We start from the raw sequence: 26,883 nt of genomic DNA on the forward strand, positions 1-26,883 counted from the left end.
ACCCTCTCCCCTTCCCCGGTCGCTCTACCAGGAAAATGAGGGAATAGGATAAGAAAGAGGTGGAGAAGGCTACAACGTCACTTAAGTCTAGGTCTATTGATATTTTTTTATCTATAATGTATAATGCCACGTTGGCACCACGTAAGCCAAAAACGTCCTTCATATCATTTTGAGATCTCGTTTGCACTAGTTTTGAAAGATGAGGGACACGCTATACCTGGTTTTCTGGTTGAGAGACGCAATTCAAATTCACACCCATACTCCCTCTGTAAAAAAAAAAATAGGATTTTTTTTTATGGAGGGAGTAAGTAAGATACGTGTGATCTTTTTCCAAGAGGAAGATGGCACCGCGTTTTTCCATCTTGGGCCTTGCGTGAGTATTTTGGGCCTGATTGAAAACTGGGCCATCACAAAGCATCTAGGCCTTCCAGCCTCAAACAACGTAGAAAAAGCTAGCCCATTGCCCGGCGAGGTTGCAGTAAACTCGATGCCTTACATCGCAAGAAAGCCCAAAAATATCTCGTTACCCAAACCAAGTGTATACACGGGCCTCGTCCCTACGTGTCGCCTCCTCCCGCAAGAAAGCGGGCGTCCGCAATCCCCATCCCATTGGCAAGGTATAAATGGGCCGGTCTCCAACGTCTCACCCCCAATCTCCCACCCTCTCACCCCTACACTACGCTCACAAACAAACGCGCGCGCGCACGCTCGCCGAGAGAGAGAGAGAGAGAGAGAGAGAGAGAGAGAGAGAGAGAGAGAGAGAGATGGCGGTTCCGGTGGTGGAGCAGCCGGTGCAGGCGGCGGCGACAGACTGGATGGGGAGGCTGCAGGTGACGGCGGAAGGGCTTCGGGATATCGGCGCTCTAGTTGCAGCGGCTGCGACGCGCATCCAGGCCGCGCGCGCCGCGCTCGGCGAGGCCGCCGGGCTGATCGGCGAGGACGCCAGCGCCGCCGAGACCCTCGACGCCGACGTGTGGTCCGCCCTCGCGCACGCAGGCCAGGCCCCGATCCCGGACGCCACCGTCGACGCGGCCGCGAAGCTCCTCGCCACCGTGTCCTCCGGGGCGCCGCTGCTCCCGGGAGCCATCCGCGCCGCCGGGGACCTCATCTCCACCGTGTTCGAGATCGAGATCGATATCGACGACCAGGCGGCGGCGGCGGCGCCCACCGGGCTACTCAGTGAGGCCATCCGTGATCTCTCGGTCGCCTTCGGCTTGGGGAGCGTCCACAACAACGTCGAGTTCCACTTCCTCACGTGCGCCCCGTACCTCCACGTTCGAGCCGGCGACCTCACCGACCTGACGTGGTTTGCGTGGAGCAAGCAGACGGAGCGGGCCAAGAAGTTGGCGACCGAGGCGGAGCTGTGGATCAACGCCGCGGCCTGGGAGGCCAAGGATGCGGCGGAGCGCGCCCGCTCCCACTCCCTGGTTCAGTCGCCGGAGCGCAACGAGCACATGGGGGAGCTCCAGGTGAGCCTGCTCATGGCCACCAGGTACGCCGACAAGGCGCTCGCGGCGGTGGACATGGTGCGCGACGCGGTGGAGTCGATGGACCAGACGCTCCATCAAGCCATCGGCAACGCCCACATCCCTGATCCCTATCACCCTATGCCAATATGGCTATGAATCCATGAGGCACCGCAAGCTTCTGCGAGGATCAAATGGGCGATCCACCATCGTTACCATCTCCGTGTGTTCGTGTCGTTTGCAGAGCGTAAGCTGCATGCAGGTAGGTAGATCGATGTGGGCATCAACTATTTGTTCTATCCTGTTCGTCTCTGCAGGTTTCGAGTGGGCGTTTTTTCTCCTCAATTTTTTTTTTTGGATAGCGATCGATCTGAGCAGCTATAGTAGGAAGAGTCTCTGCTCTGTTTCTGAACATTTTTTGGGGGACAATTTCTACCATAGCGATCGATCAGAGTTTAGTCAGTTGTACAGCAAAGCACACACTGTGAGAGAGATTCTGAATTGAACTCGATTGTGGATTCTGATGAATGATGATCTAGCTATAACTGACCATAATCTGGCTTTAATTGTGTTAGAGTTTGTGTCGAATATGTGTATATAGTCGGTTACAGTTTAGGACTTAGAGTTGTACTAGGTGTAGGACTAGAGTAAGAGTCGGACTCTATCCTAGGATCTCTCATAAATAGAGGGGCGTGCCTGTTGTAACCGCATTGCGACATAGCATAGCGAGAGGGAGCGGCTACCGGCGGCGACCGACCGTGAGTCGTTGTAACTCTGATACGCTGTAATATGCTGGATCGGGGAGGAGCGCCCATAATCAGTGCCCCGGAGATGTAGGCTATGGCTGAACTCCGTTATTAAATATCGTGCCTCGGTGTCGTCATCATGTTTGGATCTCCTATGGTGTTTTCTTCCGCGTTTAGCTACCGATGTCGATTTCGGGGCCGGTTTTATAACAAGTGGTATCAGAGCCTGCGGGAGATCCATGGTAGAGGTACGAGGGAGGTGCTCCACGCCGCGACAACTACACAGGGTGTCCAGGAACGGACATGGACACAAGGTGGAGCACGGCAGCGATCAACGGAATTTGATAGGTGGAATCGGACATTTCAGGCGACGGTCTGAACCGTTCGATGGTTGCAATCAACGAGGAGATGACCAGACGTGGTGCTCGGGTTGATGGCGGCGGAAGCGATTGACGAACCAATCGGTGGGTCAGACACTTCGGGCAGGTGGCTCGAACTTTCCGGTGAGCTACTTTCAATAGGGAGACGTGAGGCCTCACGCTCGGGGTTGATTGAAGCTGGAGGCGATCGGCGTTCTCGATCGGTGGAATCGAACACTCTGGGCGGGGTGGCCCGGGCCCTTCGATGAGCTGCGTTCGATAGGGAGATGGCTAGACGTAGCGCTCGGGTCGTTTGGTGGCTGGGAAGACGGCATGCGACTTGTCGGCTTCGGCTCGCGACTAGGTTGATGGCGTTCAATCGGAAGTCGGAGCGGGTAGATCCTACAGGCTGTTTTGGAGGTGTTAACGACAAGGTACTGCAAGCGCTCGGGTCGTTTGGTGGCTGGGAAGACGGCATGCGACTTGTCGGCTTCGGCTCGCGACTAGGTTGATGGCGTTCAATCGGAAGTCGGAGCGGGTAGATCCTACAGGCTGTTTTGGAGGTGTTAACGACAAGGTACTGCAAGCGCTCGGGTCGTTTGGTGGCTGGGAAGACGGCATGCGACTTGTCGGCTTCGGCTCGCGACTAGGTTGATGGCGTTCAATCGGAAGTCGGAGCGGGTAGATCCTACAGGCTGTTTTGGAGGTGTTAACGACAAGGTACTGCATGGGGGATTGCTACTTAGCAGCGTACATGCAATGGATGGCAGAACAGAGAAGTGTTTGCTCTGGAACTAGGACGTTGCTAGGGGTACGTGAAGCTTGGAGGTCTGGGTCGCGGCAGTGTGCACGGTTTTGCGTCGAGGCCGAGCCGGCGGCGGAGACAGAAGCAGTGCTGGTAGTAGCAAACCGTTTGGTTTCATGCAGGACTCGACTCGGAGCGGCCGTGGTAATACACACCACAAAGAAGAGATCGAGAAGGATATTGCGTCGGACACGGAAGGGAAATTACAGCAAAGGGACACCACGGGATTGCAGCAATCAAATCAAACCAACCAAAGCAATGAAGAGATCGGACATGATTTCTTGGGCAGTGGTGGTTTGGGCGATGAATTGCGAGCGGTAGGAGCACGGCTTGGTGTAGTTGTCGTGCAGGTGCCGGCGAGTTCGACGCGGGCCAGCTCCAGGAGGAGGTGGCGAATACCGGCGGCAGGGGTAGGCTGCTCCTGCGTCGGGGTGCGGCTCCATGGGCGTCGGCATCCTCACCGGCGGGAAGCCCACGGCGGCAGCGGCAGCGGCGTTTTCATCGGCGGTGGTCCCAGGGAGGTGGCGCAAGGGGAGACCAGCTCCTGTGCGCGGCAGCATCTTCTAGACGGGCAGCGGCGTCGGGAACCGAAGCGGCATCTTTGGTGGCAGCGCGGAGGAGAGGTGAGGCGCGGCGGCTCTGGTGCTCGCGGTCGGCAGGAATCAGCGGCGCAGCAAGGGCGCGATAGGCGCTAGGCAGCGGCGCTGTTGGGCTGAGGAAGGCGAGCAGAAAGGAGCGAGGAAGGAAGGGGATCGATCTGATCTCCAGACTTCCTATTAACTGGTTTTTGACCAAGGAGAGAAAACCGAGCGGTTTATTTTCTTTTTGGAGAAAAGAAAAAAAAAGATCGGTTCGTTGATCCAGTTGGTTCAAACACCAGGGCTGTTGAGCTATTGAGTAGTCTTTGACCGTAATGGGATTTGGTTGGCTTGATTCACTGATGGCTTTACGTGGAGACTGAGGCTGCAGGTAACTTGATGGTGCATAGGGACTTGGTTTAAAGAACCATGCTATGTGTAGAGAAGCTCCTCCAGCAAGATATCAGTAGCATGTTAAGTCAAAAGTGTTGGCTATGCTAAAAGACATCACGGTGGTGGTTTGACTTGTTAAGCAGCTGTACAGGTGAAGTTCCCGGGCAATAGCGGGTGAAAATCGTTGAGGGCGTCAACGGGCTGTTTGGCAGTACAGGGTATATCCAGGATCTGTGGGGTTTGCATGATGGGGATATATGGAATCTGCGTCACTGAAGAGGAAGAGCAAGTGCTATGGTGATAATTTATTCGGGTGATTCAAGGCAACAGTGATTTTCTCAAATTATCAGGAATTCAGTCTACGAATGCGGAGAAGCGTGGATGTTGGATTTATTAGCTCAGTTCATAAGACGACAAGGAAGAAAGGGTTCTCTTCATGTCTGGTGAGTTTGGTTTGTCTATTTGATGATGACATTGGTTATCTGGCCATGGATTTGATCAAGTCAAATATAAGACGGTAGATGGAGTTGAACATGATCTTCGGAGAGTATATGATGTAATGGTTAGGAAGGAATTCAATTTCGCTTGGGCAAGATGACTGTGGCGATATGAAAGAAGATGGAGCACTGTTGCAGGTGGAGTCAAGAGGAAGAAATTACAAAGATAGCAGGAGTCTCTTGTTTTACGGTGAGCCTGGTGGAGGCTTGTCGGGACAGCTTGGCGTGAGCGGCAAAAAAGGGTCAACTCAAGTCCTGGTACACGGAAGTTCGAGCAAATAACAGATTCAGGTTGGCGTGGTATATTCGCCAAGGTGGAGTTTGTTAGAGTTTGTGTCGAATATATGTACGTAGTCGGTTAACTTGGAGTTATACTAGGTGTAGGACTAGAGTAAGAGTCGGACTCTATCCTAAGATTTCTCATAAATAGAGGGGCGTGCCTGTTATAACCGCATGGCGACATAGCATAGCGAGAGGGAGCGGCTACCGGCGGCGACCGACCGTGAGTCGTTGTAACTCTGATACGCTGTAATATGCTGGATCGGGGAGGAGCGCCCGTAATCAGTGCCCCGGAGATCTAGGCTATGGCTGAACTCCGTTATCAAATATCGTGACTTGGTGTCGTCATCATGTTTGGATTTCATATGGTGTTTTCTTCCGCGTTTAGCTACCGATGTCGATTTCAGGGCCGGTTTTATAACAAATTGGATATAAGTGGATGAATCAAGCATCTGAACAATTTGCTGCAAAGCATATTGGAGTCATGGAGTGCTGTGAGAATTGCTTCGCATGTTTCTGCTTGAGACATGTGCAGATCGTGATTCTGACTACATTACAAACAAGCCTTAGGTGATGATCTTGTTAAATTTCGTTCTCAAATTGATGTCATGCATGAATGGGCTATCAGTATGCCATATGATATATGCTGTTCATTAATTAAATGGATTCAGCTCTGGCATATGGCTGCACACAGCTTGATCAGTTTGATATATCTCTGCCCTCTGCAGCTTAATTGTTCATCTATGATTTTAGATTTTTAGTATTTGTCTCTGTTCGTGTTATGCGGTTATCCTCTTGTTAACAACATGCCGCTGACGACGTTGATTTGCCGCTTTCGTCGAGCGTCAAGAACCGACATGGTTATGTGGCAATAGTTGAGCGGGAGTAGTAGCCATTGTTCTACCGTCGGACCATCGAAGTAAAACGGGCAGGGAGGCCCACTGTCAGTGACGGTGGCAGACAGTGAACTTGGATGAATCTTATCGCGCAAGGAAGCTAAGGACATATTTTCCTCTCCAATTTCTTACATGCCATTTAAATAAATCCTGACCATTGATCATACAATAAATGCAAGAGATTTTTTTACTGTTCTTGAGGTTGTGCGGTACCAAATCTAGCATCATCCAACAGTCAGAAATCATCCGTACCTCGTGATACTGCACCTTCTCATTAAAGCGGTACCATGGGTGGAAGGGTATTTCCGTCCTTTCCTGTTTCACGAGAGGAAATCATCCGTGAGCAGCGAGAGATGGCGTCGAGACCGCGAGAGGCAGGGTCGCAGGGACAGCCAGATGCGCGACGGCGGCGGCGGGTGACGTTCAGGCATCGAAGGCGGTCGAGTTTGTGATCTCCAAGGTGGACGACCTAATGAACTGGGCGCGGAGGGGGTCGATTTGGCCGATGACGTTCGGGCTGGCCTGCTTCGCCGTCGAGATGATGCACGCCGGCGCGTCCCGCTACGACTTCGACCGCTTCGGCGTCATCTTCCACCCATCCCCGCGACAGTCCGACTGCATGATCATCACCGGGACGCTCACCAACAAGATGGTGCCCGCGCTCCGCAAGTCAGTACATCTTCCTCCCCTCGGCTGCTCAGATTTGGCGCTCCTGTGCTCCGAGCTGGGAATTTGGTGTTCCCCTGCTTTTAGATCTTGGAAATTATCTTGCTAGGGTGAAATAAGACTCAATAGCTAATGTGATGTCATTCTATAGAGCCTTAATCCCCACCTTTAATGTCAATTTGGAAACTTGCCACAAATTCGACACTAGCACCAATGTTCTGAATGCCTGGACAGGACAAATGGGATAGTGCGGTGAATCATTGAAATCTCTTCCAGCATCAATAGTTAGTCTAAATACTTTGGCATGATTCAAAGTATGCCAATGAATATTGTGGATCATTCAACCCATCATAACTTAGGATAACTTAGCATACGCCCGGCCTTGCAGATATTTGAGAGGATAAATCGACTTGATATTTAGATAGGGCGATGCGCGATGGCGGCGGCGACCTCGATGCGCGACGGTAGAAAGGAGGCGGCGATTTCTGACCTCGAAGAGAGGAGACCTCATTTTTGTTAGCCCCATCATACCCTGCTAAACCAACGGTTATATTAGATTGGTACCTCATGGTACCTCGTATCTCATGGTACTCTCAATGCAAAACGGTATGCGTCTCCCGCTCGTGTTTTCATCAAAGAAAAATAAATGATGGGCAGGCGGGCAGCCATCTAACTGCATTCATAAGAAGGAATCAAGGAAACAACGTGCAAATTAAGATGTACAAACCAGAGACGTCCCAAATGAATTCATGTACACACCATGGTCCATGGGCATCCATCTGATGGGTGAAGTTAGCAAAGGTGACGAAGTTGGTCAAAAGCCAAAATGTGATGCTCTCTGACTGATTATTAATCAGCTAATCCAAGCCAAACATGCAGTTGCAATTCCAGTAACGGACTTGCTAAAAAGACGTCGACACTTTTTGGGGCTGATCGGTAAACACGCATATGCAGCGTAAAGACAATAAGCTCAGATGAACAGAACTAGGAAAGCAAAACCGCCCTGCAAGATGAACAGAACTGAACAAGACAGAGGAAGGGGACCAGAAGAAATTTAACATTACAAAAAATAAAAATGACTTATAATATGAAATGAAATGGAGGGAATATGGTAATTTTAGCTGAGCATTCAGTCATTCAGGCCGCACGAAGCAACTGGCGAAAAATGTGCCCAGCGAACTGCGTCGATCAGAATTCAAAATCAAATTTGTTGTAAAAAAATAGAATTCAGAACCAAAACAACATTCAAATTAAGCTTTAGAAATTAGAAAACAGAGAAGCAAATGAAATCACGCCCCTGCAAAAAGAAAAAAAATGAAATCACGCCACCGCAAATTATGCAGTGTGCTCCAAGTTGACCAAATTCCATAGTACCATACTAGTTCAATGTCCAGTGCAAATTCAGTACAAGATCATCAGAGAAACTACTAAGAAAAATCCCTTTGCAAATGAAATTCTCGCACACAGCGATGTCAACTCGACGATGAACTAAGCTCGGATCAATCGCTACCGCAAGGGGAAGAAAAGCCCGTGCAAGCAAACTCCGATCAGCAGGATGAACAGAGGCGAACAGGGAATAGATTCAGACTTCAGAGAACAGGAACTAACTGCTACATACATCGATGTACCTAGTTGCAGTCGTGGTTGCAAGAGATGGGAAGAACACGGAGATGGAGACGGAGGGTGTTGCAGGATCATCGGGCTGGGCCTCCCGCCTCACGGAGCGGCGTCGTCGATTGCCTCGCGCACGGTCTGCTCCTCGACGGCGACGGCGACGCGCATTTGGCGAATGGCCACCGACGCCTCGTCCACCTCGTTGATGGCGGTGCTCACGATCTCCTCGACCTTCCAGGTCTCCCTGGCACGCTCCCCTGGGCTCAGGGACGGAAGCTCCTTGTAGAGGCGGTGTTGGCGCACGGCGATCTGGGCGTCCGAGATGGCGGAGCTCAGCGACGTCTCCGCCGTGACTTCCTCCACGAAAGCTCGATGCCTGTGGATGCTCCACTTCAGCCACGTCTCGCCGCGCTCTTGGATGCCGAGTTCCGGGGCGCAGTCGACGAAGCGGTCGCGGGCCTTGTCATGGTCGCTGCCCACCACGCCGAGGAGGCGCTGCGCGTTCCTGAGTGTCCCGATGACCGGCGGCGGGAGGGCGCACACACTGGCGACGAGGTCCATGGCTGCGCCGATCGCCCCTGGGAGCACCGGCGCCTCGCAGAACGCGGCGACGACCAGCTTCGCTGCCGCTGCGACTGCGAGGGTGCCGTCGGGGTCCAGGTCATCGTGTGCGGGAACGACCGCAAACGCGTCATCGACGAGGACCTTGGTGGCGTCGATGTCCTCGCGGAGCAGCGCGGCGGCCTTGGCGAGCGTCACACTTGCGGCGAGGGCGTTCGATTCGACCCCCACCAGTCGATTGCGTGCCTGCGCAAGGTCGTGCGCCACCTGCTGCGCGATCCCCCTGGGGTCCGTCGCCTCTGCCGCCGCCGCCGTCAGTTGCTGTTGGAGCTGCAGCACGGCGGCGGCCTCCGCCAGTAGAATGCCCATATCGTCAATGTTGTCCGCCACCCTCTGCGCGATCTCTAGCAAGTCCATCTCCTTCCGCTCCTCTTCCTCCTCCTCCGCCGCCGCCTCGATTTTGTGGGCGAGCGCGTGTTGTGTCATGTGTTGGTGTCGTGTGTTGAGCGTGGTGCGGGAGAGAGATGAGGGGGGAGAGAGAACTAGGAGGAGACGTGCCCATTTTATAGACTGACGAAGTGATGTGCCGAGAGGAGTTATTTTTAGTTGTTTACAGCATACTATGAGTTTAACGGTGTCTAATTTGGTTTACTTGTGGGAGACAGCATTGAGATTTACCGTCTCAGTGCTTCTCCCTCACACCCAGGCTGTGTTTGGAACATGGGTTTGAATATAATTTCCCATCCCTCAATGGGTAAGCTTTAATCTTAGCCCTTCATTCTTCTCGCCCCAATTTTATTCTATCCCTCCATTTATTTCTATTTCCTAATCCCATCTCTCTTAACCCATTTTCCAAACACACCCCCCGTTTTCTGGCGTGGTAAAATAGTTCGTTTACGATAGCTTAGCCATCGGAGGATTAATTTACGTCCAAGTTGAAACTAGAATGGGAAAGTATTTCATTCCTTGAGGGGATATCTCTCATTTCGTGCATGTCACTTAAATAGTCATAAAAAAGTTTAAAAATATTTGGCAACATAGATTAATATGAAATATATCACTTCACAAACATGTAAATTTAAATTCAACTTCTACAAGTTGTAACAAAAATAACAAATACAACTGTGGATGTACGATAACTATTTTCAGTTTAATTTTTTTATTGTAACTTGTATAAGTTGAATTTGGTTTTACATGCTTGTAAAGTGATATATTTCATATTAATCTATGTTGTCTTTCTTTTTTTAATTTTTTAATAACTATTTAGATGACATGTAAATAACGATGGGATGATCCTTCAGGGTGAAAATCTACATCCAACTAGAATGAACCCAAGGGGTCGATGTACTAGTAATTTAGATGTACTAGTAATTTATTACAGTAACATATATCCTGACGATGAAATTAATATTCTAATTACTAATGTGATGTGTTTCTTTGTCGTGACTATAGTACAGACCGATCATACGCCACCAGAAAAACTTAGAAAATTTATTCTATATAAATTAGGGTTAAAATTATTTGGTTATTTCTTTTCGAACACGTAAAAGCTTTGAACGTTATTTGTATTAGACCTATGAATATTAAATTTACAACCACTTCATTCTAAGTAGCAGGCATTAACGGGAGGGGGAGAGTTCTCAAAAAAAAAAAAAGGTGGGAGAGAGAACACACGATAAGTAGTGACACTGGTCTCTGGAAAAAAGAAGGAAAACAAAGGAAGAAAAGGAATATATATTTTTTTTGAAAGGAGGGTAAAAGTTTTGTCTCGTATATTAACAAAGAAGAAATAAAAAAATTACACAAAGTTATCCGTCCAAAGGATAAAAAAGGCTAAAGACGAAAAAAAAACTAGGTGATATCTCTCAAAATACAGAACTCTTGCAGTCCAAGAGCTCCTGCCTTTACCCATGCACCAACTTTCTCTTTGATCTTTGCTAGGATTGTGGCCGACATTGATGTCTTTTGACGAAAGATTCTTACATTGCGTTCGTACCAAATTCCCCAAGATACTTAGTATCACCAAGGTTCGAAGCGGGCATCGGGGGGTTATTAGGGGATTCCAACATCAAGTTTCACCGGTGCTCAACTGAGGGACAGTCATCCCACTTATTTAATTGTAGGTCCGTGCTAGTCCACCTTTGAATTTCTGACCAAATTCTCTTTGTGACCCTGCATTTTACCATCAGTATTATTGATGCTCTGATTGATGATAATCCAATAATCCAAGCCAAAGCCCAAATATTCAATGCAGATTCAGTACTGAATCATGAAAAAACACAACTACTAAAACCCCTTGGCAAAAGGAGATCCTCCCACACAAGTACACAATTGTTCATCCCAAACACAAACTAATTGCTACTACTACTTGCTACAAAAGGGGAGAAAATGACCAAATCAAATCCGGTTTGCGTGATGAACAGAACGCGACAGGACGGAGAACAGAGACTACATCGATTTACACTCTTGCGGGGCGGCGTCGTCGATGATCTTGAGCGATTCGCGAATGGCATCCAGCGCCGCGTCCACCTCTTCGATGGCGGTGCTCACGATCTGCTCGAGCTTGGAGGCCGAGGCCTCCCTCATGCGGACCCCTCGGCTCAGTCTCAGCAACCGAGGATGCCGGTAGAGGCGGTGGACGCGGACGGCGTTCTGGACCTCGCAGATGGCGAACTGCAGCCTCACCTCCACCGTAAACAGGTGCGCATTGGCTTCGGCCATGGTGGCGATCCCCTCCTGCCACTTCTTGTCCTTCACTTCGACGCCGAGGAGCGGGGTTGCAGTTGGCGAAGAGGATCGCCGCGGCCTGATGTTTGTTGGCCACCGTCGAGATGAGTAACCGGGCGCCCCCGCCCTGGAGTGTCCCAGGTTGCGATGGCGGGAGAGCGTACACGCCGGCGACGAGGTCCATCCATGGCTGCACCGATCGCCCCAGGGAGCAGCGGCGCCTCGGCGAACGCGCAGGCGACGAGCTTTGTGGCCGCTGCGAGGGGTGGCCTTGGGGTCCCGGTCATCGGGTGAGGGGACGGTGGCAAACGCGTCGGCGAAGAGTGTCTCGGTGGCGTCCATGTCCTCGTGGTCGTTTACAATTACAGGAAATCGGGCTTACTTGTGTGAGACGTCATCCACATTTGCCGTGTGCTTGTGGCACTTGGGGTGAGACGGCGCCGCAAGAGATAAAAAGTTTGTTACACTCTGGGGTCCACGGCGTGTGCCCCACATATGTCAGAATCAGAATGCGTCCGTTATAGCTAACCACGTTAATTACTTGATGATTTAGGAGGAGTGGTTCTGAAAATACGTGTTTGATGGAAAGGTTATTCTTAGTTCTGAGACTGAGCTTGTTACTTGATGTTACTCTGAATTTCCTTTTCGGAATTCCTTTGATTTTAGGTCAAAATTTTAGGAGTAGTTCATGATCGTTTTATGAATAACTCTGATATGGGGTCAATATCTGATCACTCTAGTTCAGTTGAAAATCATCCAATAGTATTTCTACAAGCATGTTGTTAATCTGAAACATGTTGCTTGTTGTGACTGTAGTTCAGCTGAATTTAATTTAACAGGTCAGAATTTTAATTGAATTCAGTTGTTACTTCTTCAGAATTTAATTGGATACAGTACTTGATTTAAACTATTCTTGATTGCCCTACATTGCCTGATTGCTACAGTGATTACAGATTGCTACATACACTTGTAGTACAGGTTCCAAATCAGTTACAGATTTCTATTTTTGTTACTTGTAGATGCAAATGGAGATGGAGGAGCATATATGATTTTGATGGTAGATATAGTACTCAGTTGTGAATCTAGTCCAGAAATTAGTCATATATTGACAAAAACGATATTGTTCCGATTTGATCAGTACAGAAGATCTAGTTCTGAATGAACCATTTGATTACTTTTTCATAGTTCTGAAATTAGTAGTTGAACGATTTGATTACTTGTTCTACATTTAAGTACTGCATTCCAGTACTACATTCAGTACTTGAGTTCTGAAATTACTTTATTTCGATCACTCTATCAGTACTTGTTCTACATTTTCACTCTGCATTTCAGAAATCAATGAAAAAAAATAGCAGTATGTGTCTCCCGCTCGTGTTTTCATCGAAGAAAAATAAAAGACGGGCAGCGATCGAACTGCATCAGTCAGAATGAATTCTCGTCATTCCATTTCCAACACGCTATGCTCGAAGTTGATCAAAAGTCAAAATGTGATGCTCTCTGATCATTAATCAACTAATCCAAACCAAGCGTGTGCAGTTGCCATTCAGTACTAGATCATCAAAATGCAACTAACAAAAATCCTTTGAAAGAAAGGAGCTCCTGTCACACAGCGTGTTCATGCAGCCCAAAGACAAACTGAACTAAGATGAACAGAACTAGGAGAGCAAAACCGGCCTGCAAGATGAACAGAACTGAACAAGACAGAGAACAGAGAGAACTCGATCTTTCGCCGCTAATTGCTATTGTCTATTTTTGTGATCTGCAAACAACGCGAACACGGAGATGGAGAGGGTGATGCGCTGTACCGGCTTGGTGTTGTGCGGGATGAACGGGCTAGTCTGGATTCTGGAACCTCACAGAGCGGCGGCGTGGATGGCGTCGCGCACGATCTGTATCTCGCCGGCAATGGAGTAGCGCATGTGTACGACGGCCGCTATCACCGCGTCCACCTCTTCCATGACGGTGCGCATGATCTCCTTCAGCTTCCAGGCCTCCTTCATGCGCCTTCCCCGACGCGGCGACCCGACCTGGTAGAAGCGGTGGACGCGCACGGCTTGCCCGGCCTCCCAGATGGCGCGGTTCAGCCTCATCTCCGCCGCGTATCCGTTCAGGAGGGCCTGGCTCCGGTGGCTGGTCCACGCCTCCCACGTCTCGCCCTCCTCCTCGATGCCGAGGTACGGCCTGCAGTCGGCGAAGAGGTTGCGGGCGCGGTCGTGGTAGTCGGACACCGTCCCGAGGAGGTCCCGGACTTCCTGGAGCGGCCCGGTCGCCGGCGGCGGGACGGCGTACACGCTGGCGACGAGGTCCATGGCCGCACCGATCGCTCCCGGGAGCACCGGCGCCTCGGAGAACACGCTGGCGACCAGCTCCGCGGCCGCTGCGAGGGTGGCCTGCGGGTCGCGGTCGTTGAGCGCCGGGACGACGGCCAGCGCGTCGGCGGCGAGGATCTTGGCGTCGCGGATGTCCTCGCGGAGCAGCCTGCCGGCCTCGCCGAGCGTCGCGCGTGCTGCACGGGCGATCAACCGGATCACCTGCAGTTGATCGCGGACCGCCACAAGTACGGCCTCCGCCTCCTGCGCGATCGCCGTCGCAGCCATCACCTCCGCCGCCGCCGCCGCCGCAGCCTCCGCTTCTACTGGCTGGACCGGCACCGCCATCTCCGATTCTCGGTGGCTGCGCGCGTGTGCGCGTGTTCTGTGTTGTGCGAGAGAGAGAGAGAGAGATTCGCGGGGGAAGAGATGGCGGCCTGGCGGGTCCGTATTTATACCCGGCGAAAGGCGAAAGCCGGGTGTGAATGGGAATATGGGATTGGGTTGCGAAATATTTTGACGGTGGTAATTGGGCTTTGCATGCGCAAGACGGTGATGAGAATTACCGTCAGCTTCAGTCACTGACAACGTGGACCCCACATCAGCTTCTATAAATGGCGCTGCGTGCGAGGAAGTAAAATGTTCGTTACAGGCTTTTCTAGAAACGGGCAAACGGCACCAGTTGAAAATGAACCGAACTGGGCATGCAGAGTTGCTTTTTTTTTTTCATCTCAAAAAGGGAAAATAGTTGCATCATTTTTTAGCTCTTTTCTCTTCTTATCTTCTCTTACAGAATTAAGTATATGATCAATCGTTTTTAGTCCCAATTATTCGACATGATAAGTAATAGTAAAACTACGCTATAAAATTAACATTTTATAGTGCAAACATTTGGAGTTTGCATTGTGAAATAAGGGAATTCACGGTGTCAGATACATGTTGAATGAGAAACACCAAGTGGTATGGTGGTAAGATGAACTTAGCCATCATAAGGTGGAATTAAAAGAATCCAGTTACTGGCACCGAAATGCAACACTCTGCTTTTGAAATGCAGCTTGTGACTTGTTCAGAATTTTATGAAGCGCTGAAGCATAACGGTAAAATGTTTCTACTGCTCCCTCCATCTCATAATATAAAAGGGATTTTGAGTTTTTGTTTGTATTGTTTGACCACTCATCTTATTCAAAAAATTTGTGCAAATATAAAAAACGAAAAATTATGCTTAAAGTATTTTGGATAATAAAGTAAGTCAAAAATAAATAAATAATAATTTCAAAATTTTTGAATAAGACGAGTGGTCAAACAGTACAAGCAAAAACTCAAAATCCCTTGTATTATTGGACGGAGGGAGTACTTTGTAGCGACACATAATTCGAACATGCGCACTCAGCTTAGCAGTCAATCATCGCGTGAAAATACATCAACGGAGCATATATTGCGACGTAACTGGCTGAAAAATTGCGGCCAGCGAACTGCATCAATGAGAAGGAAAGCAACATGCAAATTAAAATTTAGAAATTAGCTAGAAAACCGAGAAGCAAACAGAGAAATTACAACGTCGTCAATGGCATTTCGTAATACTTAAAGCAGGATGCAAAATGATCTTGGCCATTATCGGTTTATACAACCTAATGCAAAGCAAACTGCATTAGATCAATGCAGTTTATTCAGATTTTCCAAATGATAAATCATAAGTTCAGAAATACTAGTACTTCATGGCGATACACAATTCGAACATGCATGCTTAACTGAGCATTCAGTCATTCAGGCTGCAGGAAGCTACTGGCCGAAAAATTGTGGCCAGCGAACAGCGTCGATCAAAATTCAGAAGCAAAGCAACATGCAGATTAAGCTTTAGAAATTAGAAAACAGAGAGAATAAAAGCAGCATGCAGTATGCTCAAGCCTCCAGGTTGATCAAATTCCATAGTACCATATTAGTTCAGTTTCCAGTGCTAATTCAGTACAAGATCATCAGAGACACAACTAAGAAAATTCCCTTTGCAAATGAAATCCTCGAACACAACGATGCCAACTCAACGACGAACTAAGATCGGATCAATCGCTACCTAACGGGGGAAAAAAACAATGCCCATGCAAGCAAACTCTGATCAGCAGTTAGAACAGACGTGAACAGGACAGAGATTCAGAGAACAGGGACAAACTTCTGCCTAAATCGATCTACCTAGTTGCAGTCGTGGTTGCAGGAGATGGAAGGCGATGCGTTGTACCGGCTTGGTGCTGCAGGATCATCGGCCTGGGCCTCCCGCCTCACGGAGCGGCGGCCTCGCCGATTGCCTCCCGCACGATCTGCTCCTCGGCGGCGAGGGCGTCGCGCATCTGTCGAATGGCCACCGACGCCGCGTCCACCTCTTCAGTGGCGGTGCTCAGAATCTGCTTGGCCTCCCAGGCCACCTCTCGACGCCGCGACTGAGCCTGGTAGACGCGGTGGACGCGCACGGCATGCTTGGCCTCCCTGATGGCGGACATCAGCCTCACCTCCGCCGCCGCCGCCTCGGTAAAGGCTTCTTCGTTGCGGGCGCTCCACGCCAGCCAGGTGCCCAGGTCTCGTCGCCCGGTTGGATGCCGCGGTTCGGGGTGCTGTTGACGTAGAGCGTGAAGAGGTCGGTAGCGTCGTGATGGCCGTTGACCACCGCGCCGAGGGTGAGCCGGGCGTCCTGGAGTGTCCCGGTGCGCTGCGGCGGGAGAGCGTAGACGCTAGCGACGAGGTCCATGGCTGCGCGGATCGCCCCCGGGAGCAGCGGCGCATCGGAGAACACCCTGGCGACCAGCTTCGCGGCCGCTGCAAGGTGATCAGGGCCATCTCGTGGCGCGATGGCGGAGAACGCGCGGGCGAGGAGGACGTCATCGGTGGCGCGGATCTCCTCGCGGAGCAGCCCGGCGGCCTCGTCGAGCGTCGCGCGTGCAGCCTCGGCGTCCGAGAGGATCATCGCCAATCGAGCGCGGAGCTCCGCTAGGTGGTTCGCCACCGCCTCCGCCTCCGCCTCTGCCTCCACCTTCGTGGCCACTCCGCTCGGAGACGCCATCTCCGACTCTCTTGTCTTCTCTGCGTGTGCGCGCGTGTTCTGCTCTGTGTTTGTGTGGGAGAAAGGTTCCGGCGTTCAGCGAGGTTTGGAGGTAGGAGTGGGGCCCTATTTATGCACTGATTCGAATACTACTCTGTATTGTATTTACGGTGGCTAATTGGGATTTTCTTGGGGTATTTTTATAACGTACTTCTGTATTTTACGGTGCCTAATAATTGGGATTTGTTTGAGGTAGGGGTGAAAACGGTACGGAAACAGACGGAAACCATCTTTATTGTTTTTGTTTTTATTTTATTTTTGGAATCGGAAACCCCAGATACGAAAACGGAATCGAATATTATCGAAACCGAAAACGGAGCGAAAACAAACCGGCGCGAATACGGTAACGAAAATTTATCGGAATAAAAAACCCCTCAAACTGATAAATCCAATTGAATAAATTGTCTATGTTTAAAAGAGTAATGTTGTTGATAAATCCCAATATAGGAAAAAAATATTCTTATGTAATTTTAGATTCGCATAACAAATATTTTTTTAAAAAAATAACAGCCAACATCATTGTATTCACTATTTAGTGCTTAAAAAAATACATGGTATTTCAGTCACGAAATTTTTGGTAATTCCGGAAAGTTTCCGACCGATTCCGAGTTCCGATGGAAACTGCCCTTATCATTTCCGATTCCGTTTCCGAGAAAATATTTCCGAATTCGTTTCTGTTTCTGAAAAATTCCGACCGACAGATTCCGTTTTCGAAAATAGGTCTGGAATCCGGAAAGATTCCGTACCGTTTTCACCCCTAGTTTGAGGTGATAAGCTTTGAGATTTACCTCAAGGGTCCCACGAGCAGGTGTAGATTCTAGAAACGGGCAGCGCCCAGGGGGGGGGGTTGAAAAGTTCGTTGAAGGCTGTCAGAACACCATGGAATTGAGGAATTGCGTCAAACTGGAATGAACATGATGAACACCCAAGTACTGGCATGATTAGTCCACTTATTATTCAAAGCCAAAATGGCGTAATGGCGTACGTGAATGGCGTTGCAAAATCATCCGGACTGCGACTCGCGCGCGGAAGCCTCTGCCTCCGCGGCGCCCCAACGCCGCACGAGGATGTTCTTTTTCTTGACGTCGTGCCTCATTTCGAGCGCAGCGAGTTAGCCCTGTTTTCCCGATCAAAAACTTTTTATCATGTCACATCGAATATTTGGATACATGTATAGTCTATTAAATATCAAATATAGACAAGAAAAAACCTAATTACATAGATTGCATGTAGATTACGAGATGAATATTTTAATCATAATTATGCCATGATTTGGCAATGTGGTGCTACTGTAAACATTTGCTAATGACAGATTAATTAGGCTTAATAAATTCGTCTCGCAGTTTACAGGCGGAATCTGTAATTTGTTTTCTTATTAGACTACGTTTAATACTTCAAATGTGTGTCTGTATCCTTCAAAAACATTACACCCAAAGAACTAAACACACCCTTTGTATTGTGAAATAAGGGAATTCACAGTGTAAGATACATGTTGAATGAGAAACGCCAGTGGTACAACTATGGTTGTGAGATGAACTTATGGAGCCATCGTTTCGCTTATTCGCCTATTCGTGGAATTAAAAGAATCCGGTTACTGGCACTGAAATGCAACACTCTGCTTTTTGAAATGCAGCTTGTGACTTGTTCAGAATTTTATGAAGCGCTGAAGCATAACGGTAAAATGTTTCTATTTTGTAGCGACACATAATTCCAACGTGCGTACTCAAAGCTTAGCAGTCAGTCATCGCATGAAAAAACATCAACGGAGCATATATTGCGACGTGACTGTTTGAAAAAATTGCGATCAGCAAACTGCATCAATGAGAAGGAAAGCAACATGAAAATTAAGCTTTAGAAAATAGAAAACAGAGAAGCAAACAGAGAAATTACAACGTCGTCAATGTCAATGGCATTTCGTAATACCTAAAGCAGGATGCAAAATGATCTTGGCCATTATTGGTTTATACGAAGTACATCCTAATGCAACACAAGCTGCGTTAGATCAATGCAGTATGTTCAGATTTTCCTTCAGAAATACTAGTACTCCAAGTCCATGGCGATACACAATTCGAACATGCATGCTTAACTGAGCATTGAGTCAATCGGGCTGCAGGAAGCAACTGGCCGAAAATTTGTGGCCAACGAACAGCGTCGATCAAAATTCAGAAGCAAAGCAACGTGCACATTAAGCTTTAGAAATTAGAAAACAGAGAGAATAAAAGCAACATGCAGTATGCTCAAGCCTCCGGGTTGATCAAATTCCATACTAGTTCCGTTTCCAGTGCTAATTCAGTACAAGATCATCAGAGACACAACTAAGAAAATTCCCTTTGCAATTGAAATCCTCGAACACAGCGATATACCAACTCAACGACGAACTAAGCTCGGATCAATCGCTACCTAACGGGGGGGAAAAAACAATGCCCATGCAGGCAAACTCCGATCAGCAGTTAGAACAGACGCGAACAGAACAGAGATTCAGAGAACAGGGACTAACTGCTGCCTACATCGATCTACCTAGTTGCAGGAGATGGAAGGCTTGGTGCTGCAGGATCATCGGGCTGGGCCTCCCCCCTCACGGAGCGGCGGCCTCGCCGATTGCCTCCCGCACGATCTGCTCCTCGGCGGCGAGGGCGTCGCGCATCCGTCGAACGGCCACCGACGCCGCGTCCACCTCTTCAGTGGCGGTGCTCAGAATCTGTTTGGCCTCCCAGGCCACCTCTCGACGCCGCGACTGAGCCTGGTAGTCGCGGTGGACGCGCACGGCATGCCTGGCCTCCCAGATGGCGGAGATCAGCCTCGTCTCCGCCGCCGCCGCCTCGTGGAAGGCTTCTTCGTTGCGGGCGCTCCACGCCTGCCAGGTCTCGTCGCCCGGTTGGATGCCGTAGTTCGGGGTGCAGTTGGCGTAGAGCCTGAAGAGCCAGGTAGCGTCGTGATGGTCGTCGAACACCTTACCGAGGATGAGCCGGGCGTCCTCGAGCGTCCCGGCATGCGGCGGCGGGAGAGCGTAGACGCTAGCGACGAGGCCCATGGCTGCGCGGATCGCCCCCGGGAGCAGCGGCGCATCGGAGAACACCCTGGCGGCCAGCTTCGCGGCCGCTGCAAGGGCAGGGCCATCTCGTGGCGCGATGGCGGAGAACGCGTGGGCGAGGAGGAGCTCGGTGGCTTGGATCTCCTCACGGAGCAGCCCGGCGGCCTCGTCGAGCGTCGCGCGTGCAGCGTCGGCATACGAGAGGACCATCGCCAATGGAGCGGGGAGCTCCGCTAGGTGGTTCACCATCGCCGTCGCCATCGCCTCCTCCTCCGTGTTCTCTGCGTGTGCGCGCGTGTGTTGTGCTGTGTGTTTTTGTGTGGGGGAATGGTGCAGCGAGGTTTGGAGGTAGGAGTGGGGCCGATTTAAATGCACTGACTCGAATATTTTTACAGCGTATACTACTCTGTAATGTATTTATTTGGTATCTCTTCTTTCTTGAGGTGATTTGTTTGAGGTGATAGGCTTTGAGATTTACCTCAAGGGTCCCACGCGCATGTGTAGATTCTAGAAACGGGTAGCAGCGGAAGGAAAAGGGGTGAAAAGTTCGTTGAAGGCTGTCAGAACAACATGGAATTGAGGAATTACGTCAAACTGGAATGAACATGATGAACCCCCAAGCACTGGCATGATTAGTCCAATTATTCAAAGCCAAAATGGCGTACGTGAATGGCGTCGCAGGATCATCCCGACTGGGCCTCGCGCGCGGCCGCGGCGCCCCACCGCCGCACGAGGATGTTCTCTTTCTCGAGGGCACGCCTAAAGTGCGGGTGATCGGCTGCCCCCTCCCCTATACCCAGATACACTCCTCCCTCTTCTCCCTCTTTCTTCTCCCCTTCTTCTCTTCCTTATACAGTACACCATAATTTTTTTTAAAAAAAAGTTAGAAAAATTTATGTATAAAAATACTACATATAAAAAATTTGAATTCAAATTTAAATTTGAATCGGATATGTAAACTTTTGACTTATAAACTTTGGATCTATAAACTTTAGGTGTATAAATTTTAGATGTATAGAAATACTATATATAAAAAATATTTGAATTCAAATTCAAATTTGAATCGGATATAATTCAAATTCAAATTAGAATCGGGTATATAAACTTTTGACTTATAAAATTTAGGTCTATAAACTTTAGATCTATAAACTTTAGGTGTATAAAAATACTATATATAGAAAATATTTGAATTGAAATTCTAATTTGAATAAGATATAATTCAAATTCAAATTTGAAACGGGTATATAAACTTTTGACTTATAAACTTTAGGTCTATAAACTTTAGGTGTATAAACTTTAGATGTATAGAAATACTACATATAAAATATATTTGAATTCAAATTCAAATTTGAATCGGATATATAAACTTTTAACTTATAAACTTTGGGTCTCTAAACTTTAGATGTGTAAACTTGAGGTGTATAAATTTACTAAAATAGAAAAGTAATGTAGTGCCAAAAAAGGAAACCAGGTGGAGGGGGGAGGCAAATTGATCGCTACCCCCATCGCCAGGCGATCGATCGCCCATTAGAGGTTTCGCTTTCTCGACGTCGTGCCTCATTTCATGCTGAAAACGGTACGGAAACTTTTCGGATTCTGGACCTATTTTCGAAAACGGAATCTCTCGGTCGGATTTTTTTTGAAAACGGAAACGGAAACGAAATCAGAAATTTTTCTCGGAAACGGAATCGAAAATGATAAGGGCAGTTTCCATCCGAACTTAGAATCGATCGGAAACTTTCTAGAAATTTTCTTAGAATTTCCAGAAATTTTGTGACTTAAATACCCTGAATTCTTTTTTTTAAGCACTGAATAGTGAATACCATGGTGTTTGGCTATTATTTATTTAAAAAATATTTGTTATACAGATCTGAAGTTACATAAGAATTTTTTTTCTTGCATTGGGATTTATCAACAACATTACTCTCTTAAACATAGATAATTTATATAATAGATTGTGTTTTATGATGTACTGTTGAGACTTAACAATTGGATTTATGTGATTGTGTTTTATGATAAATTGTTGACCGTTGAGACTTGAGAATTGAATTTATAAGTTTGAGGGGTTCTTGTATTCCGATAAATTTTTGTTACCGTATTCGTGCCAGTTCGTTTTCGCTCCATTTTCGATTTCGATAATATTTGATTTCGTTTTTGTATCCGGGGCTTCCGATTCCGATTCCGATTCCGAAAAAAATATGAAAACAAAAACGATAAAGGGGGTTTCCGTCCGTTTCTGTACCGTTTCCACCCCTACGTATATTTCCTTTTGACAGCGTGTTACTCCCTACGTTTCCTAATATAAAGGATTTTGACATTTTGCTTGCACTATTTGACCATTCGCCTTATTCAAAAAATTTTGAAATTAGTTTTTGTTTTTTAGTGACTTACTTTATTATCCAAAGTACTTTAAGCACAGCTTTTCGTTTTTTATATTTACACAAATTTTTTGAATAAAATGAGTGGTCAAACAGTGCAAGCAAAATGTCAAAATCCCTTATATTAGAGGATGGGGGAGTACTTACTAGCATTCTTTTGCTCTCTATTTACTATTATCTTAAAAATAGTCAAAGTTATTAATAATTGAACGAAATCGAGGAATAACCCTTAACCAAAATTTTGGCAATTTGACCCTCTTAGAAAACTTATTTCAATAATAACCTAGTTTTTCACACGGGTTATAATGAAATTGGTTTTTAACACGGATTATTATTAAAATAAGTTTTTTAAAGGGTCAAATATAATTGTCAAAATTTAGGGAATAACCTCTTATGTGTCTTTAAGATCAAACAGTTTCATCGAATTGAATACGATTGTATGTATAATAACATCTACTATATCAGGAATATAAATGAATCCCATTCTTATAATTGCATTGCTCAGGATACCTCAAGATCCCTCTTAACTAGAATAGAATAAAAGAATTAGTAAATTTGTTCCGCCCAGAATGAAAATAGGCGATAGGATTATAAACTTATAATTATATAATTGACTTAATCATTTGTTCTATATTAGACCATTTCTAAAATTATGGTTTAAGGATTTCAATTAAAGTCGACGTAAAAGTGAGAAATGGACTTATTCTGTTGCAGTAAGCTCGATGCCTTTAATCGCAAGAAAGCCAAAAATAATCTTGTCAGCCATGGCTTCCCAAGTGTTCATGTACATGGGCCTCGTTCCTAGTTCGTGTCACCGGGAATTTCGATGCTGCCGTGTGAAAATATCTCATGGAAAAAGTACACCGAAGGTCCCTCAACTTGTCATCGAGTTAAAAAACGTCCTCGAACCGCAAAACGGTCCCTTAACTATATAAAACCGGTCACCTCGGCGGTTTTGATCCCGGTTTTGTACTACGTGGCGCTTTGACCACGGTCATCGGTGGCTGAGTCAGCATGGGACCTACATGGGCCCCACATGTCAGCGTGTACACCTCACCCTCTTCTCCCTTTCCCATCTTCTCTCTCTTCCTCCTCTCTCTCTCTCTCTCGATCTTCACTCTGGGGCTTTGGGCAGGCCGGCGCCGCCGGCCGACGGGGCGAGGCCGAGCAGCGGGGAGTCAGCGGCGGCGGTGTCGAGCTGGCCTGCTCGCCGGAGCGCTACTTCGCCGTCGCGTCCCTCCACGTGCATCCCAAAGAAGCTCCTCCTGGCCCGCGTGGCGTCCATCTCGATCCGCTCCCCCTCTCCTCGCAACCCCTCATTCGCCGGCCGGTCATCCGGCAGCGGCGCGACCCTGGCCGGGTACGACACCGGTGTGATCGAGGGCCCCGCATCCTTCACGAACCGCATCTCCTCCCGCGTCCACTGCTGCCGCTGCGGCAGCCCCTGCGATCTCCTTGGAGGCAGCGAGGGCCAAGACCCGGGGGTCATCGCTCGGGGCAGCCTCCTCCGCGGCGGCGGGAGCCTCCTCGGGCACTAGCTGCGGCTTCGGCACGTAGGACACGGGCTTGATGGGCGGCGGCGTTGGGCCGGAGCCGGAGCCGGTGTTAGAGAAGAAGTGGAGGAGCGAGAGGAGACGATGCGGTTGGGGGTGGTGGCGGCTAGAGTGGGAGAGGAGGAGGCGGAGGTGAGCCATGGCGATGGCAGGGTGTGGCGGCGGCTGGCTTTGGGCAGGCCGGCGCCGCCGGCCGACGGGGCGAGACCGAGCGGCGGGGAGTCGGCGACGGCGGTGTCGAGGTGGCTTGCTCGCCGGAGTGCTGCTTCACCTGAGCGTCCCTCCGCGGTGGCGTGCGGCGGGCTGCACGAGGACGCGAGGAGGTCGGCGATGGCGAACTCCCTGGGGCGCATCGCGGCGGTGGAGGGCGTCCACCACGTCCGTCGCGCCGTGGCGGCGCTCATCCGCCCGTCCTCCCACCACCAGCGCCGCCGCGCTGCCTTCCGTCCGCGCCCAAGCCACCTCTTCGCTATGTCCGCCGCCGCCGCCTCATTGACATGAGCAAACAATGAATCCGGATACCACTGGCAATTTTGGATCCTTGTAAGCCTCTCTTTCTCGCCGGAGATTTTTGTATTGTTGACATCAGAGTTCATCTCATCTCATCTCTTCATCAAGGTCTTTTGTTTTGTTCATTGCAGCGCTCCGGCTCGAGGCAGGAGGCGGCATCTCCCCATGCAGGAGCAGGCGAGCAGCAGGACGCCGAGCGCCGCCACTCCCCCATGCACTCTCCCCTGCCGGCCGCCGCGCGCCTCCCACTCTTCCCCGGCTGTCGTCGTTCTACTCCCCGACCTGCTCCCTCCTTGCCGCTGTTTTTCTCCCCTGCCAGAGAGATGATGTGGCATCCTTGGGTCCCACGTTGATTCAGCCGCCATTTAGGATAAATATGAAGTCAAAACCGCCGAGGGACCTCGTGTGACCAGTTTTGTATAGTTAAGGGACCCCGCATATCTGGTTTTGCGGTTCGAGGACGTTTTTTAATCTAGCTGACAAGTTGAGGGACCTTCGGTGTACTTTTTCCATATCTCATCGACCCCATCGGTCCATCCCACTGGCTGGCTGGCAGGCAGGCTAGGTAGTATAAATGGGCCTCCGTCTCTTTGGATTTGCTTCCGCCTTCCCTTCCGGTCTCCTACGCCTCACCCGAAATCTCACTAGTCACGCACCCTCTCCTCTTCCGCACGGCCGCACTACACACACAGCCGCGAGGGAGCGCGCAGAGATTGAGAGATGTTGGTGCCGGAGGCGGAGCTGCCTGTGCAGTCGGCGGCGGCGGCGGCGCCGATAGACTGGATGTGGTACACGGTGCATCTGACGGTGGAAGAGATCGAGCGAATCACGGCGAGAGTTGAAGCGGTTACGACGGCCCTCGAGGCCATACGCCCGGCGCTCGACATGGCCGTCGGGCTGCTCGGCGAGGACATCTACGCCGCCGAGATCCTCGACGACTACATGCTGGCCGCCCTCGTGCCCGCAGGCGCAGGCCAGGCCCCGCTCCCGGACGCCACCCTCGACGCGGCGGCGAGGACCTTCGCCACCGTGTCCTCCGGGGCGCCGCTGCTCCCAGGCTCCATCCTTGACGTCGGGAACCTCATCTCCGCCGCGTACGACATCGTCGATCAGCCGCCACCAGATGCCCCCACCCCCGACGGGCTACTCAACGATGCCATCACCGATCTCCAAGCCGCCTTCGCCGACGGGGGCCTCCTCACCAACGTCCGGAATCACTTCCACCACTGCGCCGCGTACCTCCATGTTCAACCGATCGACGCCGACCCGACGTGGACGGCGTGGACCGGGCAAGCGCAGCAGGCCAACTATTTCGCGACCGACGCGTTGGCGATGCTCAACGTCGTCGCCTGGGAGGCCATGGACGCGATGGAGCTTATCCGCTCCCACTGCCTGGTTCCGTCGCCGGAGCGCAACGAGCACATGAGGGAGCTCGAGAGGTGCCTGCTCACGGCCATCAAGTACATCGACAAGGCGATTGCGGCGGTGGGTCTCGTGCACGGCGAGGTGGAGTTGATGGACCAGACACTCCGTCAAGCCATCCACGACGCCAACATCCCTGCTAATGGCTGGGCTTGAATCCATGACGAACCGCAAGCTTCCGCGAGGATGACGAGATCGATCCCCCTTTCCACGCCGATCCAGAGCAGAGGAAGTGCTTCGCTCTCCATCTCCGGCCGTGTTCGTATCGTTCCGCAGATCGCAAACTGCAAGTAGGTAGATCACAAACTTGCTACTACGACCTCTGTTCTGTCCTGTTCGTCTCTGCAGGTTTTGTGTGGGCGTTTTTTTTTTCTCCTCGATTTTTAGGTGTTTAGCGATTGATCTGATCAGCTAGTAGTAAGTGTCCCTGTTCTGTTTCTGAACATTTTCTCCCCATGCTTTCTAGCGTAGCGATCGATCAGAGTTTAATCAGTTTTGTAGAGCTAAGCACACCGTGTGCGAGAGATTTCCCAATTGAATTGGATTGTGGATTTTGATGATCCAAGCTATAGCTGACCATCTGGCTTTAAATTGGAGATATGGATTAATCGAACATCTGATCAGTTTGTTGCAAAGCGTCTTGGAGTACTTTTGTCTCGGACAAAGATTTTCTACACCTAGGTGCCATGGCACCTATCATTTACATGCGACTCAAATAGTTATAGAAAAAATTAAAAAAAAATTAGTAACATTGTTTGTGATGATACAAGTCTATACACAAACATGCAGGACTAAATTTAATGTACAACTAGAGAAACAAAAATAATAAAATCAGACAGTAAATAGTACCTGTACAGTGGAGATAAAATTTGTTATTTTTGTTTCTTCATATATCGATCGAATTTATACTTGCATGTTTGCATAGTGTCTTATATTATCATGGACTATCTTATAAAATTTTATGAAATTTTCATATAACTGTTTGCATTACATGCATACACCTAGGTG

At 49.3% G+C, this 26,883-nt stretch overlaps 1 protein-coding gene across 1 annotated transcript; it reads left to right on the forward strand.

Annotated features, from left to right (window-relative positions):
• The first annotated feature begins 23,443 nt into the window (after positions 1-23,443).
• LOC136355828 (uncharacterized) lies at positions 23,444-26,287 on the forward strand. The gene is made up of 2 exons (XM_066308981.1): positions 23,444-24,486; positions 24,585-26,287. The coding sequence occupies exon 2, from the start codon at positions 25,174-25,176 to the stop codon at positions 26,029-26,031; it is 858 nt and encodes a 285-aa protein (XP_066165078.1). The 5' UTR covers positions 23,444-24,486; positions 24,585-25,173; the 3' UTR covers positions 26,032-26,287.
• The last annotated feature ends 596 nt before the right edge of the window (positions 26,288-26,883 follow it).

The sequence above is a fragment of the Oryza sativa genome, chromosome 3 (assembly GCF_034140825.1).
Source record: "Oryza sativa Japonica Group chromosome 3, ASM3414082v1".
NCBI lineage: Eukaryota > Viridiplantae > Streptophyta > Magnoliopsida > Poales > Poaceae > Oryza > Oryza sativa.

Excerpts from the sequence above, each read along its gene's own strand:
- LOC136355828 (XM_066308981.1), top strand. The coding sequence starts at position 25,174 with ATGTTGGTGCCGGAGGCGGAGCTGCCTGTGCAGTCGGCGGCGGCGGCG.